The 24,189-nt window shown below is 46.1% G+C and overlaps 1 protein-coding gene across 3 annotated transcripts in view; it reads right to left on the bottom strand.

Annotated features, from left to right (window-relative positions):
* Positions 1-24,189, bottom strand: part of Sirt2 (NAD-dependent protein deacylase sirtuin-2) — a 57,838-nt gene that overhangs the window by 19,270 nt on the left and 14,379 nt on the right. For all 3 annotated transcript variants that reach the window (XM_089563490.1, XM_089563488.1, XM_089563489.1), the window contains exons 4-11: positions 22,356-22,475; positions 21,357-21,398; positions 14,290-14,396; positions 11,355-11,411; positions 10,185-10,253; positions 9,942-10,065; positions 4,977-5,036; positions 3,219-3,274 (exon numbers count right to left, since the gene is read on the bottom strand). In XM_089563490.1, coding sequence (XP_089419616.1) covers positions 3,219-3,274; positions 4,977-5,036; positions 9,942-10,065; positions 10,185-10,253; positions 11,355-11,411; positions 14,290-14,396; positions 21,357-21,398; positions 22,356-22,475 — 635 coding nt within the window. The remainder of the gene's footprint in view (positions 1-3,218; positions 3,275-4,976; positions 5,037-9,941; positions 10,066-10,184; positions 10,254-11,354; positions 11,412-14,289; positions 14,397-21,356; positions 21,399-22,355; positions 22,476-24,189) is intronic.

The raw sequence follows: 24,189 nt of genomic DNA, 5'->3' as shown, positions 1-24,189 counted from the left end.
TACCATATTTTTGTATGCTTTAGGCGCCGGCGAATGGTGCAACTATATACCATATTTTTGTATGCTGAATACTACTGAATAACCAAACAAACCATTCAGTGTGTTCTTCCCTTTCGCTTTTAGCTCTCCTTGCGGTTATGCATCATTTTAGATGGACAAGATGGCAAGGATGGCAAGGATGGACAGTTTGATGTAGCCCATGTTAGCACAAAAAGTAAAATTTAAAAAATTGTTTCACTTTTGATCTTTTTCCATCAGTCAACTCCCTCATAATAAATGCTCTAACACGTTCACATGCATATCGTACGCATTTGTCACAACCTGTTAACGATGCTTAGGAAACCTAAAGTACTTTCTACTGGTTTGTTAAACACATAAAGCTGACAAAAATAAATATATACCGTATTTTCTGGTGTACAAGGTGCACCCTTGTATAAGACGCACCCGCCATATATGCAGGCTTTCATTGAAAAAGTTGGTATACAACACGCACCCCAGTTTACCTAGTTAGGCTAGTGAAGCTTAATTAAACATGCTTGTGCAACGATCGCAAATTTCACCATACCTGTGAGAAGTTCGTAAGTGATCAAAAAAAATGCAACACTCACGCCATACCCTCCCACGTTTTAGCAAAAACAGAAACACAAACGAAAGAACTCTCCTTATGTCCATAACAACATTTTATTTTAACTTAAAACCTTCCGAAGTCTTCATCTTCGGATGCGCTGTCAAAAAGTTTGCCCATTTCAGGAGGCAACACGGCTGAAACATTCTCTACGCACTATGTACGTACTACGCACACATAGCATACAAAGTTTCAAAGGATGACAAAAAGAAACGCCGGCTTGTCTTGGCTTGTCTTGACAACGGCGAGAAGCGCGATTTTTGTCATCTTTTGGCATTTCACATTACTTTTGCTTGGGGCCTCCGAAACAGCCGCGTGTTTATGATCCCGGAAATCGTCATCTCCTTTTCATAATAAAGTTCACCTAAAACAGTTGCGCACAGCGTTCCCCATATTGAAGTATTAACTGTGTTACAACCGCATTATTGGTTGCGATATTTTTTCGGTGAAAAAAGCTTGAACATGAATCTGAGTGATTTGTGAACTCGTAAAAAAAAAACGAAAAATTCATGTATAAGACGCACCCTTGTATAGGACGCACCAGCAAGATTTTTGAAAAAAAGTTGCGTCTTATACACCGGAAAATACGGTATACAAATATCAACTATAATGGCAGCAGTACCATGCATCAAGCAGCCTTCATGAGCTGGCATGCAATCGTTTCGAAGGACTCCCCGACATAATTGTAAAAAAGCGCGCACAGCAATGCATTCATGCTACACGGAAGTTCACAATTACGTCAGCCCATGCTCCACGCCTGATATGTGAACATGAAAATGCTCGAGGTCTCATTGGTGGTAACTAATCAGCTTCACTGTGAGTACTGGCCTAGAAGGTCGCTTTTAGTGACTCTCTCGCACGGACCACGAGGAAGGGACAACTACCTAGCATAGCAGCCGTAACACAAATGCTTTATTCGGAATATGTTCCATGAAAACCGTGCTTCTCGGAGCGAAGTTCAACAGAAGCACCAAGATGGCATGTAATACACGGACTGACGGAAAGTGTTGTCCGTTCGCACATATGTACTGCATAATCTACAGTAGCGGTATGTAGCAGCGTAAGTAGTCCTTCTTTTCCGTTTGTAATTTGGCCTCGGGCGCTTCTGTTACTAATGGCTGCACATCTTATTTTATAAGCAATGGGGTTTCGCTACACAAGCAGACACAACTGACAACAACTGAAAACATGCAGTCATGGTTTCGGCAGCGGAACCACTTGTTCATACGGCTATGTTGTGCACTTATCTCTGCAGACATTCCAATACTGAAACCTTCCTTTCTAGATTGGCTATCTAGCGCTGGCCAACGTGTTAATTGCGTTTGCCTGTTCGGAGAGGGTGCATGGCGAATGGCTGCGAACAAGGGCAGTATGTCCTTGTGCAGTTCGATTCCGTGAAGCTCGCAAATGATCTTATCCCTTTACCCGCCGCGGTGGCTCAGTGGTAAGGCGCTCGTCTACCGAGCCGGAGCACCCGGGTTCGAACCCAGCCGCAGCAGCCGCGTTTCGATGGAGGCGAAACGGAAGAGGCGCCCGTGTGCTGTGCAATGTCAGTGCACGTTAACGAACCCCAGGTGGTTAAAGATAACCCAGGTGGTCGAAATTGTTCCGCAGACATCCACTACAGCACCTCTTTCTTCCTTTCTTCTTTCACTCCCGCCTGCCTGCCTTCCTGTGAGACAGATGCTGCGCCATTTCCTTTCCTTAATAATCAATTTACCAATTTACCCACTCCTTTAACTCCGTCACAATTCTTGCAATCCCCAACATAGCGCGTACTGTCTATGCCTTTTGACATCTTCGTAGAAAGAATGCATTCGGCAGCCACCCACGATATTTCCACTGCTGTGTCGCTTCATACATGCCAGCAACTTAGAGGCCCCTACTTAGAGGCCCCTAAGTGCGCCTGTGGCGCCATCTAGTGTCAAATGGAAGAGCTGCACGCTGTAAATGATCTACACCTTGAAATAATCAACACTAACGATATACTATGCTTTAAATGAAAACTAAACTAATCACTTCAAGTGGGAACTATATTCCACTCTACAGGAAGAGAGGGCATGTTTTAGTAGGTGCATGATTTGTGCACCACCCTATCCCGTGTGCTTACAGCTTGCTTACATGGGCACAGCTTTTTCACACTTTCAACTCTTTCCTTACCGCGAAAAAAATGACCGATTTTGAGTATTTTAAATAAAAAAATATTTCTTCGAGAAGGGCCAAACGCACTACGCATTGTGGCGAAATGGATACCATGACCACCGACCGGCGTGCATTTTTCATGTCGACTTCATTAAAAAATGAAAAAAAAAAAAAACTAACTGAAACCAGCGAGTTGGTGTTTTAGAAGCAAACTAGATGGTGCAGCTTGGCCACAGGTTCAAAATGTCGGTCATATATGACCGATGGCCTATAGCACGGTAGTGAAAGTGTTAAGAGAAAAAACCCTCTCTCAAGTTTTGCAAGCAAGTAAACAATATGAAGTGAGTTAATTACCTTGAACACTGCTACATCATATCCTATGCTGATAAAAGAGGCTTCACAAAGCAAATGAACAACCGAACCAAACAACCGCAGAGACCCCAGCACCTACCTCTTCTGACAGGTCGAAGAACCGGTCTGGTAGCCTCTCCCCAAAGAACACAATGTCTGCGTAGCAGAAGCCAAAACACACATGTACACACCACTGAGCCCAAAACAACCACACGCTCAACAGTTTCATTCTCAACAACCATGAATTCATGGCACTAAAAAAATGAATTAAATGAAGAACTCATCTTATTCTAGGGCCATTCTTAACACATGCAACTACTATTGCTCTAGTTTGTCATGTTTCCATACTGGTAGATGTATCATTTCAGATGTGCGTATTGACCCATAACATATTAGTAAGCTTAAATTCTGAGTCTCTGGGCATAAAAAATTTCATGCTTGCACATTAACAACAGCTAATTTAACAACAGTGTTAACAACATTAACATTAGGGTTAGCAGTGTTAACAGTGTTAGCATTAACAACAGTGCTAGCAATGGGTAATGTCGCCATTGATGGCACATATAGAAGAATAATTTCTGTGTTGATGCATACAATCATAACCACCTTAACTATCTACATTCTCCAAATGCTCAATGCACACAATTTCAGGCAGAATTTTTTGTTTACACTTGGTATAAATTTATTCCATACGAGGTTATATAATATATAGTACTGCAAAATATTATACACGAGATCATTTTTCTGGTACAGTATCGGTAATAATTTCCCCCAAATAAAGGTGTTTCTAGCAACTTTCCTTGTGCCCTGTGGCACACATCCTAAGGCAATCAGTGAAGGCGACCGGTTGGCTCAACGTAACTTAACCCTTTCAGGCGCTTTGTACACAATTGTGTATACAGCAAACTCAGAGCTCTTCCTAAGAGACTGGTGCACCTAGCAGTTATTTCATTGTTTCAGTCGAACTGAGCAGCCTTCTTCTTGCAAATAAGTTGCTTTTTTTGTACCATGCTGCGAATGCAGTAATATTCCACATAAGAGTGAGCTAGGCAGCACTTTGTCCACCGTTTTTGTGCAGACAGATTTTGCCGCAAGTGAAAACATCAATTGTTATTGCTCAATTTCGAACGTAATGTGAATCTTCAAAACACAAAGTGATTCCATGATCCCTAGGGTGTTTACCTGACACACGAGAACATTTCGATGTTACTATATTTATAACAAATCTGACACTTTGTACGGAATTCTCCATGTGGTTATAAAAACTTACCTGCTGGTCGTTCACATTCGAACACAGATTCCCTTTCTTGAGGCCTGGATATACTATACTTAGGTGAAAAAGTAATTGATTTCTGTCAGAACAAAAAATGGCGCCTGAAAGGGTTAAGTGCAGCTTCTGAATGATGCGAGCACACAGCATCCACCAAGAAACCTGCCACTGACCAGCACTCATCTTGCCATTCACCAAATGTGAGGCGCAGAGCAACATACCAAAACCACCTCATCTCAGCATTGCTTCCTTCATGAAACACTATGCTCCTCGGTCCGTGAGGCTGTATCCGATGCGAGAAACATCCGGCTGCCGCCTGTTGTTACGCTGTTTTGGGATATGTGGCACTGGCAAGATGGTAGTTTGAGAAGAGCAACACTTTTACTATAGAGCGATTCAGGTGCATGAAGAATCCTCTAATAGCACTCTGCTTCAGCCTAGGCACAAACAGGAGAATGAGTGGTAAGGGTTGAAAACAGAAAGGTGCTCCATGTTTAAAGCAATAGAGAGTACGGCCGTGCTGCCAGCTTTCTGGCGCTCTAATCAGCAGCACCCCAGACCACAGTGCAGCACCAGAGAGGGACTCACCTGGTTTCACGGGACAGCCACAGTCCAGGCACAAGGGCACGGGCTCCGCAGCTATCCGGTCTGCAACAACCGCCCACATTACACTCTGACAGGCAAAACTACAATCACGGCTGCTACTTCCCTGGCAGTAAATACCACACAAACCTCCGCGCCTTCCCCATACATTCACGTCACTGGGCACAGCCACTGGTAAGGCTGAAGACATCTTGCTGCATAGCACAGGAGATGCTACCCAAAGCATCATCATCATCATCAGCCTGACTGCGCCCACTGCAGGGCAAAGGCCCCTCCCATGTCTCCCTCCAATTAACCCTGTCCTTCGCCAGCCGCGGCCACCGTATCCCCGCAAATCTCTTAATCTCATCCGCCCACCTAATTTTCTGCCGCCCCCTGCTACGCTTGCCTTCTCCTGGAATCCACTCCGTTACCCTTAAGGAGCAGCGGTTGTCTTGCCTTCGCATTACATGCCCTGCCCAAGCCCACTTCTTCCTCTTGATTCCAACCAGGATGTCATTAACCCGCGTTTGTTCCCTCACCCACTCCGCCCTCTTCCGGTCTCTGAACGTGACACCTGTCATTTTCCTTTCCATACCTTGCTGCGTTGTCCTGAACTCAAGCTGAACCCTCTTTGTTAGCCTCCCCGTTTCTGCCCTGTAGGTGAGTACCGTATTTCCGATTAGTATATATAGGTCGAATTAACGAGCTTTTCCTATTGCACCACAACCTGAAAAGGTTCCCGTTAGTTGCTGTCCACGCCACAGACAGCTGCTATGATCACTTCTTCCGTGAAGTCTTCATTTGTCATGCCTGCATTCGTCAGCGTGTAAGAATTCTTTGACTCAACACGCCAAAATCATTACCGTTCACCGTTAGCCAAAGCTCCGTCATCTCTGCACCTGTGGGAGCTGCGCGTGCCTCAGCGTCACTAGCAACCATTAAGCCCACTTTCCGGAAGAAATTCTTAAGGGAAATCCAAGGAGCTTGCAGAACCGAGAGTATGGTGACTGATGACAAGAGAAAAACCATGCTGGCAACACGCGTGCGCTGCACCAACTGACTGAGAACACGCACACACGTAGCCAATGCAGCAACGGTGTAACTTGCCTGACGGGATGACCTCTGCCCTTAGAACACGTGAAATCTGCGAAGCAGGGAACTTGGCCAAGTTAGTGAAGAACAGGGGAAGAGGGGACAACGCACACGCTCACGGTACCAGCTGTGGTGCAGAATGCAAAACAAAGAAAAACGCACCAGTGCGTTTTGTTTCTGCGAGCGGCACGCCCCTCAGGAATGTTAATAATGGACTACTCCGACAAGGCTCTCTACTTCCTTCTCTGCATGGGCCTTTTGCACAGGGGACCCGATGGTGGCGTCTCCGAGTGCGTGTTCACAGGTTCATCCTCATCATCATCATTTTATTTCGTGAAACCAATACATCGGAACTTCTTCGTTCTTTCGGTTTCGTGCAGTCACTGTGCTGGCTTGGTCCGCCAGTCGGCTTCAGACGCACGCACTTATGTGTTGCAAGCATGGTTTTGCTGGTGCAGTTGTAACGCTCCCATGTGTTTGTTTCTTTTATGGTCGACAACAAACAATGACCAGATTTGATTGTTATAGAACTGATCATGCGTTGTGACAGCACTGCTATAAGTGGTTTATTTTACTTAGAACCCATAATAAAGCTGATGGTGCCGTGACTGACCACTGCTGTACCTGATATATTGTTATGAGACCGGTATGTTATAAGTGAATTTGACAGCAAGGTAGCCACAAGGCATTCCCTAATTTGGACATGAATGCTTGCCACTCTGAGCTGGTTTGTATGCACAAGCAGAGGAGTCAGGCCCAGCATTCAGACATGCCTTCCCTCAGTAGTCAGCAGCAAACGCAGCCAAACCAACAATTTACACCCATTTCTGCAACAAAATGTTGCAAGAAAAACCGAGTGAAAGAGCAATCGGCAATATGTGTTGAGACCTCGTACATGACGGGTAATGTTTTTGTAAAAATTTCTTGCTGGGCCTGTTGGTTCATACTGACATAAAATGGTATTTTCAGTACCACAGGACACAAAGCAAGATGACAGGACAGTGTTGCGTCTCTGTTGTCCAAGAGTGCGCTGGCTTATGCAAGCAAGTGCACTGCTTTTGGAGCCAAGCCTTCGTCTCAAGGGGGTCATGGCACCATTTTTCAGACTCAAGCTGTTTATTGCATGGTGTTCATTGTACCGCATATTGCCACGCATAAGTCGACGTTTTTTTTTTTAAATGTCCTTCCAAAGTTGGGTGGTTGACTTATAATCGGAGTCGACATATATGCGGAGTTTTAAAGTCGGCCTATATGCGGGGTCAAAAGTAATTTCAACCGAGTTGTGGATAATATCACACCCCGTGCACTCGTAATACCATAATAGTTGTCAGACACGGTGCGAAAGTGGATCTGATAAAAAACACTTGAATTTAATTGAGATATGCACCAAAGGTTTATTTTAATAAGACAGCAACTTGTTTATCGACAAATCGTGGACATTCCACGGAAAAACAGCCAAAGCCGGTCGGGCTGGCAATGTCTGATACAAATGGGACAGCTACAAATCCAATCCAATCCAAAACTAGACCACACGTGACCAGTCGCATGAGCCGAGAAGCATTTTCGCGTGTTGTTGTGCAATGCTGTGTGCCTTTCGCCATTTCTGCACGTCACACCGCCTATGTGACAGCTAACAGCGGTGTATGTGGTTTGTGTCACTGACCGATGGACGCTTTGAAAGATGCCACCGCAACCTTGGCAACAGTACAGCGGTGCTTTCAAGCGGCAAGTCATCCTCTATGCCGAGTCAGAAAACAATGTCGCAGCGGGGCGGAAGTTCGACGTCTCAGAAAAGTGCGTGAGAGGCTGGAGAAGACAAAGAAGCAAGCTTTTTGCGTGCGCTGCTACACACCGTTCCTTTAGCGGGCTGAAGTCCGGACAATATCCTGCCGTTGAGGAGGCGGTTCAAGATTGGGTTTACAACCAGAGAAGCAAGAGCCTGAGTGTTTGCTACGGTGACATTGAAACAAAGGCACGCGCTGTCACGGAGGAGATGTGCATCCCGCGTACCGAGTTTAAAGTGTCTAAGAAATGGGTGACGAATTTCATGAAGAGGAAGGGCCTAAGCCTAAGGCGCCGAACGACCGTATGCCAATGGTTGCCCAAAGCCTACGAAGAAAAACGGAGCGCCTTTCTGCACTACGTGAATGACCTGAGGGCAACACATTCATTCCTGCTTGGTCATATAGGCAACGGTGACCAGACTCCAGTCTGGTTTGATATGCCTAGCAATAGGACCGTGTCCGCAAAAGGGGAGCGTCAGGTCTGCCTGCTGACAACGGGCAACACGCACAACTGTTTCACGGACATGTTATGCTGTACGACAGATGGGCACAAGTTACCACCATTCCTTCTGTTCAAGAGGAAGACGATCCCGACGAAGGAAATGTTCCCACCAAAAGTCATCGTGCGGGTGAATGAGAAGGGATTTTTTAATGATGAAATGGACCTTGAATGGTTTCGTCTCGTGTGGTGCAAGTGTCCGGGGGCAGTGCTGAAGCCCCGCAGCATGCTCATCCTGGACTCTTTCCGCGGCCACATAACCGACCGCGTGAAAAAAGCGGTAGCAGATGCAGGATGAGACTTGGTCATCATTCCGGGCGGACTGACATCTACTCTTCAGCCACTGGATGTGGCGCTGAACAAGCCACTGAAAGACCGCATCGGTGCATTCTACAGGGAGTGGCTCCAGCAAGAAAACCCAAAGACACCAACAGGGTGGCTGAAGCGAGCTCCTTTGGGCGAAGTGGCGCAATGGGTCAATGATGCCTGGTATGGACTACCAACCGACATGGTCTCTGTGGCGTTTTCCACGTGCAGCATCTCGGCACCGCTTCCGACGACCAGCGGCAGCAGTGGCTCATAGGATGATGACCGCGACTGTGTCCTCACAAGCAACGATGAGTCAGAGATGTCTCGTGAACAAATAAATGTTTATGACTCGGCATTCCGAAAAACTTTTTGGGCGAGCTAGAACCACAGGGTGTGGCAGCATCGACCTAAATTCGGAGTGTAAATTTTTTTGCCCAAAGGGGGTCGCGAGTTGGGAGGTCGACTTATAATCGGCAATATACAGTATGTATAGAAACAACTAGTCAAAATACTCATTTGGTGCCATGAGTAATTTGTAACTGCATTTTTAAATGTTTTCCTGAACCGTGCGGCAGTCAGGCAACACAAGCGCGCTCGCCGTTTGTGACGACGTAGACTGACAGTCACGTGCTTGCGCGCAATTGAACGACTAAACTGTGCATAGTGAGCACAGAGGAGTGAGTTATTCATTGTTCAGGCTTGGGGTGAAGGGGGCAAGTTGGAGGGGAACAAAAGCAACAAAAGCCTTGTCAAAAGACGACGGTGCTGTCAGTTCATGACGTCACTCAGGCTGCTTCAATATAGCTGTCGCTGCCAGGGGAGGGGCATAGAGCCGACAACTCTAATTTATAACTCAAATGCGCACATACGGCCCTACTTCTTTTTTACGTACGCATAATAATGTCGTGGCTAGTAGCTGCAACGTAAAAGCAAGATTTGTTAGTAGACCATGTCATGGCCCCTTTAAGGTGGGAATTCATGCATGGGTAGGCTAGGCTTAACCACTGCTTTTAGGGCACTAGGCCAGGCCTCGGGACTGATTTCAGGATACACACCCTTTCCAGCTTTAATCATGCAGTGTGTTCGTGGCCACTTCCTCTGTTCCACATTGGTGTGCTACAGCCTCTCTATTCACCACGTGAGTGAAAAAATCAATGACATTGTGCAAGACCAGAGACTTGCATCATGCATGGCTACTAGAGCACGAGAAGCAAGCACAGCCCAAAGGGACAATTCTGATGACACCACCAGTGGGTAGCGCAAGGATCCTGTCCGGCAACTCACCTCGCAGCCAGTCCAGGGAGTATTGGCGGTTGCACGCCACGCAGTGGGACGTGTGGAAGGTGCCATGGGCCTCCACAATCAGCTCAGGTGGGATGCCTGCCAGCCGCTCCAGGCAGTCAATGTTCTGATCATGCAAGTTCACAGAGGTACGCTGAAGATCATGCAGTGCCAGCTATGGGCAAATTTTACACAAGGGACACCAGTGCTAACAAAGCCCGTCACTTTTTTGGTCGAAACACGCACCTGGGTGTACAGCCTGAGCAGTAGGCCCTTTTCGTGCAGCAGCCGCAGGAAGTAGTGGCTCAACGTTGGCTGCGGGGATGCAATGGAAAAAAAGAAAGAGACACACACACACCGTGGTGACACCTTTGCTCACACCCTGACAGACGTTGGGGCTGCTGCAAGCTACAGGTGGGATTGGCCTCGCACAGTTCTGCCAGACGCTCCTTCACTGCACCAATGCTTAAATAATAATTAAGAACAGGAATGTGCAGCACAGTTTTATGACCTCCGTGCCTTCTGGAAACTGTATTCTTCGACAGAGGTTCTCAGGCAGAGCAACTGCTCGCTATCCTTGCATGGCCAACACACTAATCTCGCATGCAGCTAATGATCTGCTACTGGCAGAATCACACTACGGCAGAATCTCAATGACAAGAACAAAGCTGATGCAAATTTCGGGATGAAACGAATTCGTGAAATTCCTTGGCCAATGTGCATTGTGTACAACGTGCAGAATTTCAGATGTTCAAACATCCTCCTGTGCATTTACTGATGATACAAAGGCATGAGCTTCGACCCCAGCCTCGAGCACTAAGTGCTGCATGCACGTCACCAACTCCGAGGTCACTAGTCCTGCTGTACGCACTGCAAGCAGTGAGGAACACACATCGCCAGCAGTGTGATCGGCAGTGTGATCGGCAGCTGCGCTGTACGCACCGAGAGAACTGAGCTGTGGCCGCAAGGCGGTAAATAAATCCCATCAGCTGTAAGAGATCTGTGCGGATGCATTGCCCACGCTTACGCATATGGCTTTTGTTCGTTTTGGATTACACAAACTTCTTCACAACGCCGTGAGATTTGTATCAGAGATCCTACTGCACATCCTGCGCACGGCCATAGGCACCAGAGCAAAATTGAACTACTGCCAATTAAAATTTCTGTCCCACCTTTATTATTTTTCTTTTGATGAGAAGAAGAAGAACAGGAAGACAGGCTTGTTGCCTACCTTCAACAGCACAAGCACAGTGTCTCAATACCACCACATGAAGCAGTACCTCAGCAGTCTGCGACAACGATGACACCACGAGATAGCCTACGATGTTGAGATGCAGGAAACATTGCGCTGGCTGATACAACACAACAACTGACCATGCACCCCACCCCTTCCCGACATGAGGTCAATGGACGCACCTTGAGGTCCTGGGGGAACAGCTGCCTGGCCAGGGCATAGAAGGGGGCCGGGTTCCGCTAAAAGAGGGCACAACAACTTTAGGCAGCGGAAGCCACTGGGCACAAGCAATACGGCCCACTGTGTTAACTGCACACACTGCGAAGGTTAATCTGTTTTGCTGTTTTGCAAAGAAGAAACCCCCACTGACGTTGAGAACCCAAACTGAAAAAGCACAGTTTTTTGCAAATGGACACCACCGCCACGTACGTACCTTAAAGGGACAGTGAGGAGAGCTCTATTAACATTTTTTTTATAGCAAAATCCGATAGTTCGGCATGTCACGGCTTTGTTGCCACTTGGCCAGAAGCGAAAGATGCATTTACTTCTATGAAATTTGGATTAGAGTTCGAAAAGTTTTTCCTGCTGCTCTGATTCAAACTTGGGATTCTCTTATTACAACACCGGACTAAGTGACGTGAAACATGACGTGCACATGAAGTAACGCAGACTCCGTGATTTCTGGCAGCCAGCAGTGCGGCCTAGCAGCAGCCAAAAAGAAAGCTACCGCCGGCCGCACGTTGAAGGCATCTATTGGCTATTTCGGCTGTTGCTACTGTCGCTTCGTTTAAATTGGCACCGGCGTTTTGCCAGCGTTACGATGAATCCCGTTCTGGAATTCGTCAATGAAGTTCTTGCAAATAGACACCTTTAGCATACCTTGTACCTTGTTACGTTAGCAGAATACCGGGAGCCCGCCTACTGCCAGTGAGCAGGCGCTGATTGGTCCCGATGCTGCAGGCACGCGCTTAGCTGCCGAGTACGTGGCGCCATCTGGCGACGTCAAGGAGATTTGTGCATGCATTGGCTGCGCCTCAGTGATTCGTTGCTTCTCGTGTTTTGTCCTATGACGTCACCACGCTTGTACTTGCGAGTTTGGCCTGTGGCGGCGATACCTGTGTTTTGGTTCTTGCTCTTTTCCACGTTACAAGAGCTTTGTTGTCAGTATGAGTGGCGTTTTTGTAATCAGGAGCTGGTATTCTGTCGATACAAGCCAACTTCAATTTCTCCTCAGTGTCCCTTTAAAGCGCGGTTGAGGTATCCATTACCCAGGGCGCCAGTTATGCGTGTCTTTTCATCGTCAATGCCAATTTATCTAATCTACGCCGGCGAATTAGGTTCCAGTGCCACGTTTCTGCAGCAGTGTTGTCAATGCCAACGTGTATTGCTCTAATGCCTAGTTCCTGCCAAAACACTGCCAACTCCAACACATGGCTGCAGAGACAGCCTAGTGCTCTCGCACAGTGGCCAACGAAGCTGATCTGTTCGCGCCACCTCAGATTCGCATCCTGTCACGGATATTTATTTGAATTATTTTCATTTATTTATTTCACTTGGCACAAACCCACAAATATCAGAAGACAATCTTTCATACACTTTCCCTCCTCGAAGGCAAAAAGCCGAGCAAGGAAGACTGGAGCCAATGAGGCAGGTTTAGCCAGCCCATCAAGTACCGGGCTCTGCGCATAGTATCACTGAAGCAAGGTTACTAGCCATAGGAAGTAATCCCACACTGGAAATGTCCTGGTTTCGCTTACGTGGATATGAGCATCCCACGGGGAAAAAAATGTGCCGGGCTATCAGCCTACATGTGCTGCAAATGGCAGTGGCAGCTGCGCCATGGCTTGTGGTTTTGATGGTTTCATGAAATGCTCAAGAAAGAAAAACAGTAGCGCCGAAAAAAACAAACAAAAATCACACACAGCTGAAGAACGACGCAGCACAAGCGATGTAGGAGTGCGCTCATCCTACGTTGTTCTTCAGCTGTGTGTGTGCTTCTTTGGCGCTAGTATTGTCCTTTCTCAAGTACAATGATCCATCTAGCCCAAATGGAAGTTCTTCTAAATCATGAAATGCTTGTGGTGGCATATGTGCGCTACTGCCTGATCGAGCCAGTTTTGCTAGGCATGTCATGCTCACCACTGCGGGGTGTAACAGACGATGTGCAAGCCTTGCAATGCAATGGCACTGAATACATCAAGGCACCCTGGCTGCCATTGTAAATATGACCAACAGAGCAGTATGGAGACTTTGAGAATAACAGCCGAGGAGTCATTTATTTCACTTAACAGTACCTTTTCCGGGGCTGGTTGGTGTGACATTGTGTTCAGGAAAGTAAAAACAGCGCTAAATTCTACACAAACCACACAAGCCACCACAGCGCCAGGACGGGCGCTGTCCTGCCCATCTTTCTGTGTGGTTTGTGTATAATTTATTGCTGTTTTTACTTTCCTGAACACAATGTCATTTATTTCCTTTGAGCGACCCGCAATGCTGACAGTGCCCTATTATATTGCAGTGCAATAATGCCTTCATTATTATTACTACTACTCGCCCCATTACTCATGGCGATAACAATGTTGGCACAGTTTTTCAGTTGCCTACTAAAAACCAGGACAACTAAAACAGGCATTGAACGGTGACACTGCTAACACAAGATTTACGCTACGATAGATAGATAGACAGATATAGAGAGGGGGGAGGGAAGGGAATGAGGGGATTAAAAAGAGGGAAGAGAGAAGGAACGAGAGACACAGTCACAATCTGTCAATCAGGGCAGTCTCTCTCAAAAAAACAAAACAGTGCCTTGTAAGCCTTGATGGCAGTCGACTGTTGTGGCCACGGACCGAGGATCCTGGCCTCTGTGAAAGGGCGAGGATCAAGGCGGTCCAGAGCACAATGCAGCTTACGTCTTTCGTTCACAGACAGGGCACTCACACAAGAGATGACTGACTGCCTCTTCAAAGGCACAGTTTACACAAGAAGGGGTGTCGCCCATCGCGATCCGAAAAGCATACTGATTTATTATACGCTACGAGTTGACCCAAAACCAAGCACCTGACTGGATGTTTCGATTTCAGTTCACCAAGAGGAGTCCCAGACCGCAACCAAACTCACCCGGAAGTATCCAATCTCAAAGATGGCCTCGGGCGAGGGCAGGTTGAATTTGGCCAGCTTGGAGTAGATGCCACTGTTGGGGCTGCGGAAGTCGGGGATGCCCGCCGCTGCAACCCGACGCGGCTCAAATGAAATGCAGCACAGGTTAGGTTCCGTTAGGTCGGGTTGAGTTAGGCTGAGTTCATAATTTCACAGCAAAACAGCAAACAAAAAGGAGAAGAACGGAGACAGAAAGTAAACACAAATGCATGTCATCACACTTACTTTACTTTACTTTTACTTGGGTACAGAGTGTTTGGTCCGAGAGCTCAGAGTTTCTCTCTGTCTGGCAGTGATGTGCTCAACAATTTTCACCAGCCCAGCACCACACAGCCAAGCACCATACACCATACATAGCACAAGTCATGAACTTTCTGGCAAGCTTAAGGTGGCAGGAATGTTCTCAGTGAACGCTATATGATTTTTCGTTCACTTCTTCATACAGTCTTCATTCTATGCCCAAAATCACTGTGGAGGCTCGACACTGGCGCGCGATGTTGTTGTGACAACAAATGTACGCAATAAGCAGGCGAAACTAAAAAAAGAAATGAAATGAAATACTAGAGTGTGAAAAGAATAACAGTTTACGGCACTTCCATCATCATCATCATCATGATGACTACGCCAACTGCAGGGAAAAGGCATCTCCCATGTCTCTCCAATTAATCCTGTTCTTTGCCAGTTGCGGCCACCGTATTCCCGCACACTTCTCAAAGGTGCACTGAAGAGGAATCTGAACTCGTCTTTTTGCTGCGGGAACTCAATCTACACGTTCCGAGCATTCTTAGAAACTTCGATTTATTGCCCTGTGTGGTTGATTTCCATAATTAAATCGAATTAACGTACGGCTCCCGCCTTTTTTTTTTTAATTCTGCCTCGAACGGTGGGCGGAGTCGACCAACGCGGGGAGTGCCTTTCACCCAGTCCCGTGGCGGCTTGCCGCTCTGCCATCGGCGGAGTAAGACGTAGTAAGTCCGTAGAAGCAAATAGTCCGCGCGTATTTTTATTTCTCCGGGCTTATTTTGCGGTTATATTGTCTACAAATGACACTATTTATTCACGGAAACCTAAAAAACAAAATGAAGCGAAACCAAAGCCTCCACGGAGCTGGCTGAAGGGCACTCCACACGCGTTGGTCGACTCCGCCCACCGTACGAGGCAGAATTCAAAAAGAAAGGCGGGAGCCGGACGTTAATTCGATTTAATTAGGGAAATCGGCCACACAGGGCAATAAGTCGCAGTTTCTAAGATTGCTGGGAACGTGTAGATCGAGTTCCCGCGGCAAAAAGACGAGTTCAGATTCCTCTTCAGTGCACCTTTAATCTCATCCACCCACCTAACTTTCTGCCATCCCCTGCTACGTTTGCTTTCTCTTGTAATCCACACCGTTACCCTTAAGGACCAGCGGTTATCTTGCCTTCGCATTGCATGCCCTGCCCAAGCCCATTTCTTCCTCTTGATTTCAACTAAGATGTCATTAACCCTGTAAACTGAGAAAAAACCAGTCACACAAGACGACGGACAAGAAGAGTGTACACACCACAACGACTGGACTAACAACTGAAGTTTATTGGAAAATACATGGTCCGAGCAAGGCCAGCAGAGCATGCGCAACAACATCATCACTAATCACTGCGCAAAAGAGACAAAGACAAGAAATCTAAACTATCGTGGACGATCTAAAAAAGCAAATTCTTTTTCAAGTAAGCTCACCGAAGTTGTGCTTATACAATCAGAGCCTAACAAACCGATATGATATGCCTCCAGTATTTCCCGCTCCTGTTTTCCCTTGCCTCTACCAAGAATGGTGGCATTGCTAAACAAAGGATAACAGCCACATTCGTTGCAATGGCGAGGCAAGTTTGCACCGCCACCGGACCCCAGGGAGGAGTGATGCTCACGAAGCCGGTCATTAATACACCGGCCAGTTTGTCCGATGTAAACTCTCTCGCATGTGAGGGGGAACTTGTACACCACCTGTGCGACACATGTCGTGAAGCGATTCTCATGCTGCGTTGTGCAAACGTGGTTCCTTTCCCTGCCTCGAGAAATGCGCGAACACAGTCCCGACAGCTTGCAAGGAGCAGAGAACACCATGCTCACTCCCTGCTTGGCCGCCACTTTTTTCAAGTTGTGGCTCACTTTGTGCACGTACGGCATGACCTCGAACTTCTTTCGTTCAGTTGGCCCAACGTCAGTCCTCTTCGTGCGTCCTTTCTTGAGGTTCTGAAGCAGCGATTCAGCCACTGCCTTCAAAAGGGGTTTAGGGAACCCCGCGGCTTCCAAACCTTTGCATTGATTGTCAAGGCTGGTTTTGATGGTATGGTGACAGCTTTTTCCCAGTGCATTGCGGAAACAGTTCATCGCAATCCCTCTCTTTGGTGTTCTCTGCTCCTTGCAAGCTGTCGGGACTGTGTTCGCGCATTTCTCGAGGCAGGGAAAGGAACCACGTTTGCACAACGCAGCATGAGAATCGCTTCACGACATGTGTCGCACAGGTGGTGTACAAGTTCCCCCTCACATGCGAGAGAGTTTACATCGGCCAAACTGGCCGGTGTATTAATGACCGGCTTCGTGAGCATCACTCCTCCCTGGGGTCCGGTGGCGGTGCAAACTTGCCTCGCCATTGCAACGAATGTGGCTGTTATCCTTTGTTTAGCAATGCCACCATTCTTGGTAGAGGCAAGGGAAAACAGGAGCGGGAAATACTGGAGGCATATCATATCGGTTTGTTAGGCTCTGATTGTATAAGCACAACTTCGGTGAGCTTACTTGAAAAAGAATTTGCTTTTTTAGATCGTCCACGATAGTTTAGATTTCTTGTCTTTGTCTCTTTTGCGCAGTGATTAGTGATGATGTTGTTGCGCATGCTCTGCTGGCCTTGCTCGGACCATGTATTTTCCAATAAACTTCAGTTGTTAGTCCAGTCGTTGTGGTGTGTACACTCTTCTTGTCCGTCGTCTTGTGTGACTGGTTTTTTCTCAGTTTACAATGTACCAACTGGCCCGCATTTCAACCCTTCGTCATTAACCCGCGTTTGTTCCCTCACCCACTCCGCCCTTTTCCGATCTCTTAACGTTACACCTATCATTTTCCTTTCCATAGCTCACTGCCTTGTCCTTAACTTAAACTGAACCCTCTTTGTTAGCCTCCACGTTTCTGCCCCATAGGTGAGTAGAGGTAAGATACAGCTGTTATACACTTTTCTCAATGAGGGATATTGGTAAACTGCCATTCATGACCTGAGAGAACCTGCCATATGCGCTCCACCCCATCCTTATTCTTCTAGTTATTTCCCTCTCATGATTCGGATCAGTGGTCACTACCTGCCCTAAGTAAACATATTCTCTTACTACTTCCAGCACCTCGCTGTCAATTGCGAACAATGGAGGCGGAAACAAGGAAACTCCATTCTCCCTCAGACCAGTCACCTAACAATGGCACTCATGCACATGGTGCCAGTGTTAGGTGACTTCTCTGAAGCTTGCCTGGGGGAAATATACCACAATGACGCACAAATCAACTTGCAATGTGCAGCTACAGTTACTTGTATGCACAGTGGAAGGCACAATAATATGGACCATGCTTCCACATTCAAACTCTTCTGTCGCCATGCGTAACAGAAATAGGCCCATTTGCTGCCTTCATGTCCACAGGCAAAAGTAAATATTACGGTAGAACCCCTCTATAGTAAAGTCACTTGGACTACAAAATATCTTTGCTATATCAGTTGGTGATGGCGTGGCTCTAAGGATGCTATAAGGTAAGTAACTGGCTACTTATTAAGGGGGGACGAGGGTCTTAAAAGTAACTTTTTTTTATTTATGGCTTGAATCTCATGAAATATTGCACACAGATGCGTTTTTTTCTTCCGATTCCAAATATGTAATCATAATTGAGCTGGTGGTCTTAGATCTTACAAAGTCTAGAATGCAATTTCTTATGTAGCTTTAATGAACTTTCTCATTGCATTTTGTTGCTTTTATTGATATGAATTGATCGCCAGAGATTTCCCATACCCGATGACATTCTCTAAAGGCATTTCATCCTGATATACTATGTTGAGAGTAAAAGGTCGTAGTATTTTACACTGCAACTTATTAAGCTAATAGTAAATTGCTATTTATATGTGGCCTAAACCAAAAAAGTAAGAATGTCATCGGGTATGGGAATTTGCTAACTATCAATTCATGCAATTAAAAGCAACAAAATGCAATGAGAGTTCATTAAAGCTGTGTAAGAAATTACCTAATTACACTCTAGAATTTAAGATAACTTTTGATCCAAGACCACCAGCTCAATTATGACTACATTTTTGAAATCAGAAGAGAAAAACACATCTGTGTGCGAAATTTCATCAGATTCTAGCCACAAATAAAAAGGTCAGTTTAAAGACCCTGGTCCCCGCTTAACTCTTTCCTTACCACGGGAAAAACGACCATTTTTCACATGTCTCAGACAAAATTTTTTTTTAGAAAAAGTGTGATAGATAAAGTTATATAAAATGCATAACAATAATTCAGATAGAATGCGCTTTATAATGAAATTTATTTGAACACATATTCTGCTTGAAATGCTGTGAAAAAAAATCAGTAAACATAACAAAAAGTAAAAAAGAAGAAAAGTTTTGTGTTTATATGACAATAACTTTCCAAACACTTGTACTATAAAAATTCTAGAAATTACAAAACAATTCAAATTCTTTCTAAATCATGGCATTAAAGTTTGAAAATTATAACTTGAGTAGTTTTCGAGCTAGAATTTTTTTTCTTCATGCCTCTTGAAAAGGCTCGTTTGAGAGTGCCCTTTATATGATTTTTACAGTCCAACAAAAAAAAAATTGGAAGTGTAATGTTATGCGCCAAACGAAAGCTTGTTAAGCGTGGATTAAAAAATACAAATCAAAACTTATTTAATTTACGTCAAAAATTAAAAAAAAGTATATAAAACACAACAAGTATAGGTGTGATATTGCGATATATAGTATGCGATAAGTATAGCTGCGATGTAGCTGCAGAATCGAAATCCGACGTTACAACATCTTCGTCCGAGTCACTGCTGCTCGGAGGATCTTGAAAATCAGCTGCAGAGGCTGGAGAATCGCGTGCAGCGGGACTCTTCCGAGCGCGCGAAGCGCCCGACCTCGACGCGACGCCATCCTCACCGCGTATTATGTCGCAATAAGCCTATGCTCCAAGGGCACTTCAAAAATGCACGACTGGCGGGAAAATTACGAACTAGGCCGAAAATGGAACTAACCGTCTGAACAACAAACCAGATGCGCCCGCACAAGCGGACAGGAAAAAAACAGCGAAACTATCAGGCCAACGTTCCGGGATCGGTTTGCGCAGTTACAGCGTCTGAACCAAAATCCGACAATGCAACATCGTCACCAGAGACTACTACTCGTAGCATAGATAATAATTGCAGTCAACGCAGTAGAATTGCGCGCAGCAAGGTTTTTCCGAGCGCGCGCCGTCTGCGCGCCCGACGCCATGCACGGAGCATCCGCGCCGTACCCTCCTCTTCAAGGGCGTTTCAAAAATTCGCGCGTCGTGGGAAAATTGCTCTCTACGCAGAAACCGAAACTGTAGTCTCTGGAGAACAACTTAGATGGCGCCACATCACCGTAACGGCTACAATGAGGAGCTTCGGTTCGCACAAACAGACCGGAACGAGGAATCTGAACGCACAGGCGAGCGTTCTGGGCTCTGGTTGCCCAGTTTGGGCTTCGAAACAATACCTGACGATACAGCATCGTCGTCAGGGTCCGTGCTAATCGATACATCAAAAATATGTGGTGCAAACGCAGCGGAATTGAGTGGAACGGGGTTTTTTCGAGCGAGCGCCATTCCCGATGATGACGGCATGTTCGGAGCGCCCGACGCCGCACACCCAACTTCAAGCGCGTCTCAAAAATTGCCGCTTTTTGGCAAAAATATAAACTAAACAGGAAGTTGAAGTTTAATGTGTGAACAACAAACCGAATGACTCAGCAAGTCCGTAGCGGCCGCGGTCGCGCTGCCGTAGCGCTTCGAATTTTTCGATCACCGGTGATCGAAGCACAGTGGCGTGGTAACGAAAGAGTTAAACACACAGTGTTGGTTTATAAAAGAAACACTCATAAATGCCTTCCATTCTGCTGCTATCATCCCTTTATGTGATAATTATTTATTTTTCAGTCAACACATTTTAGGATACCGCATTTTCAATTTTGCTTACGACGTATTTCTGCATTTCCACAAAATATAACACCGCTACGAATGTAACACCAGTTTGATTCCATATGAAAATCAACGTTTTTCATTAACATGGCGCTGCCTTACGCAGCCTCAGTGCCATTTAAGAGGCAACAGTTAAACAAGGCGAGCAACACAGTCAAGCGTGGCAAATCCGCCCCCTCAGTATTGCCAAACCTCCACTTCTCAACACTGCTGCCTCATGCGTAGTGCTGCTCTGTTTTGCGCAACATTCGACCTTTTCTTGCCTTCCCTACTCCTCGCTGCACTTTTTCTGCATTTCCTTTCTCAGCGACCCATACCACATTCTTTCTATGTTAATATCAAGCTTTTAAATCATGAGCCAACATGGCCCCAAACAAATGCTGCTGAAATTCCAGTGTTTTCACATAAGGCTTGTCTACACCCTGAGCCCGCAATGCCTGCACGACTGCTGAATTTTCGACCGACTCAAATGCCTTTTCATAATCTATACAGGCTACGTACAGCAGCTGATTATACTCTACGCATTTCTCTATCACCTGTGAATACAAGTGTGAATACAATCCATTGTTGAGTACCCTTAACGACAGCCTGCCTGAACATTTGGTTGACTGAAGTCGAAGGTTGTCCAGACTCTACAATTACCTTAGTAAATACCTCATAGGCTACGGACAGTAACCTGGTCAGTCTGCAACATTTAGTAAACAATGAAAAATCGGACAATATTCATGCTACATTAGTTATGCTCCGAGAACTTTCGGAAGATGCTGCCCTGCTTTGCCAGTGGACATAGTGCAGCTGACTCACCTGTGGATATGCCAGCCCCAATCATGGCAATGATGTTCTTGCCTGCAAGAAACCAGACACCAAGAGTCAGCACGCACCGAGACAACGTAACCATGGGAGCTCAACATGCTCCTCTCAGGCGTCACAAAGACTTTACAGAGCAATCCTTTACATGACTGTACAGGGCTGCTAATACTTCCACATGCAGTGTGCAGTGATGGGCTTGCCATAGACACTCAGGAGAGGCATGTCTGCTGTCTGTGACTGCTTATAAATTGAATTTCGTTCAGATTTCAAAAAAATTTAGGGGATCCTTAATTACACTATGTGTTGACAGTGCAAAGGCATAGTCAGCACGTCCGATGTATGTACTGTCAACAAGTCTGAAACCCACTCGGCTTCTAATGTTCATCATTATCATCATCATCAGCCTGACTACGCCCACTCCAGAGCAAAGGCCTCTCCCATGTCTCTCTCCAATTAACCCTGTCCCTCGCCAGTTGCGGCCACTGTATCCCCGCAAACTTCTCAATCTCATCCACCCGCCTAACTTTCTGCCACCCCCTGCTATCTGTTTGCCTTCTCTTGGAATCCACTCCGTTACCCTTAAGGACCAGCGCTTATCTTGCCTTCCCATTACATGCCCTGCCCAAGCCCATTTCTTGCTCTTGATTTCAACTAGGATGTCATTAGCCCACGTTTGTTCCCTCACCCACTCCGCCCTCTTCCGGTCTCTTAACGTTACACCGATCATTTTCCTTTCCATAGCTCGCTGTGTTGTCCTTAACTTAAGCTGAACCCTCTTTGTTATCCTCCACGTTTCTGCCCCATAGGTGAGTACCGGTAAGATACAGCTATTGTATACTTTTCTCTTGAGGGATATTAACGTAACTAATTAGGCGCTGTTAACAGTGCTCTTACCCATTCTCACAAATACTCTATTTCCCACTAGGTGGGGCGGCTGACAGTTCACAAAATGCACCGTTTACACATGGGTCGAGGGCTGAGAGTGGTACCCACACTTTCCGCCCTTGATGTAGCGCACGATGCCAGCCACGCTGGGTTCGTCCAGGATGTGCACGGGCTCTTCGTCATTGCCGAGGCCCAGCTTCTGGTACAGGAAGTGACTCAGGTGGCTCACTGCACACATCCAGGAGGGGACAATCAGGACACCTCCATCCAACACTGCGCATCTCTTTCTCGCCAGTGTGACGTTCGTTCAGCAGCAAAGGACGCATTCATAGCTGCGAAATTCGCATTTAAAAATTTCTCCTGCCAAGCTCATAATGTTAAGGGGGAAGCTGGTCATTGAAAAAAAATTTTTGTTTATGAAGCCGCAATAATGGAATCTTCAAGAAACATGTATTTTTGTGTGCTGATTCCAAATATGTAATTTAATTTTATGTAAAACAAGTCCTTGTGCACTTATGTAGTATGTTATGTAACTTTTTGCCGACAGCTTTTAATACATTTTGCTGCAGGAAGCTTGCTAGGACGCATGCCATTGGCTTGTCTTGACATCAAACTATGCAATAAGGGAAAAACTATTATCCTGCCTATCACAGAAGTTGAGTTACAGGGTTTTGAATTTGCCACTTTACAGAAGAGAAGAAACTGACGATTTCGAAATCCTATAACTCATCTTCTATAACAGGCAGGGTGATAATTTTAGCCTTACTGCATAGCTTGATGTCAAGTGACACCAATGGCACCATGGCGGGGGGCCATTTGGCCGCACACTGCCGCAAATGCAAAGTAAAAACAACAGGCGGTAATGAAGAAAAATGCGTTCCACTCTTTAGCCACACGAGAGTGCTGAGGCGGCTTCATAGGCAGGGTGATAGGGAGATATTTGAAGCATTTTGCATTGATAAGGCAGGGGACAAGTGCGTGAGCACACCCTCAGTAGCCCTCACGAAAAAAGAATTAATCTATCTGTCGAAAAACTTGCGCGTCAATTTGGTTTAAATGTTTACTCTTTGTTATGACAACCTGCCTCGTGATAAAGAGAAGGGGGCGGGGGTACAGTCTCCTGAGCATGCGCCGAGTACAAGTGCAAAAATCTGTTCTGTGTGCATTAAAACGTCAGTTGAAGTCTAGCGTGCTGTCCCGTCGGTTCCTTTTGTCGCTGTCCTTGTGCTTTCCACGCTAGTTGCAATGTCGCAGTCACTAACGAATTTTCTTCATTTTCACGGTAGGGAAAATGAAGCGCAAACGCTGAGTGCCAATGCTCAAAAGCTGAAACATTTCTCAGAATTTAATTTTCCCGCCAGACTGGACTGCATCAAGCTGTACAACCGCACTTGCAAAAACACACTGAACACCACCAAAGGGGCGCCTTAGCGAAAGATAAAAATGCTGAGTGTTTTTTTTACAGTTCAATAGTATTCGGCACACAGAAAAAACTGCACATAGATGCACTGTTTTCCATATGTGGGCACCTGAAGCAAGTGGGACCACATGTGTCCCTCTGTCCAAGAAAGGGTTAAGACCAAAAGGGACCCTGTAATGACCGCTTAAGAGTGAATAAAAGTGTAGCCTCGCCCCAGAGTTCCGCACACAAAATTGGCCTCGGCATCATCACAGCGTACTTGTAAAAACGACCAGTGGCGGCGACACTAGTGTTACGCTCTTCTGACCTTTTTGGCTAAGAAAAGCTACAGTTTAAGGGGGGGAGCCTGGTCTTGAAAAGAAAAATTTTATTAATGAAGTCACAGTTAAGAAATCTTCAGGGAATATGTATTTCTGTGTGCCGATTCTAAACATGTCATTCAATTTTCGCCATGCTGAACCTCGCAGACTTAGAACCACTTGCAGATAGAAGGAAGAAAGCCAGTCTGAACTTCCTTCATTC

The sequence above is a fragment of the Amblyomma mixtum genome, chromosome 10, assembly GCF_055824585.1.
Source record: "Amblyomma mixtum isolate Tamu chromosome 10, ASM5582458v1, whole genome shotgun sequence".
Lineage (NCBI taxonomy): Eukaryota > Metazoa > Arthropoda > Arachnida > Ixodida > Ixodidae > Amblyomma > Amblyomma mixtum.
The sequence above is the reverse complement of the archived record's forward strand: the minus strand, read 5'-3'. Positions and strand labels throughout refer to the sequence as shown.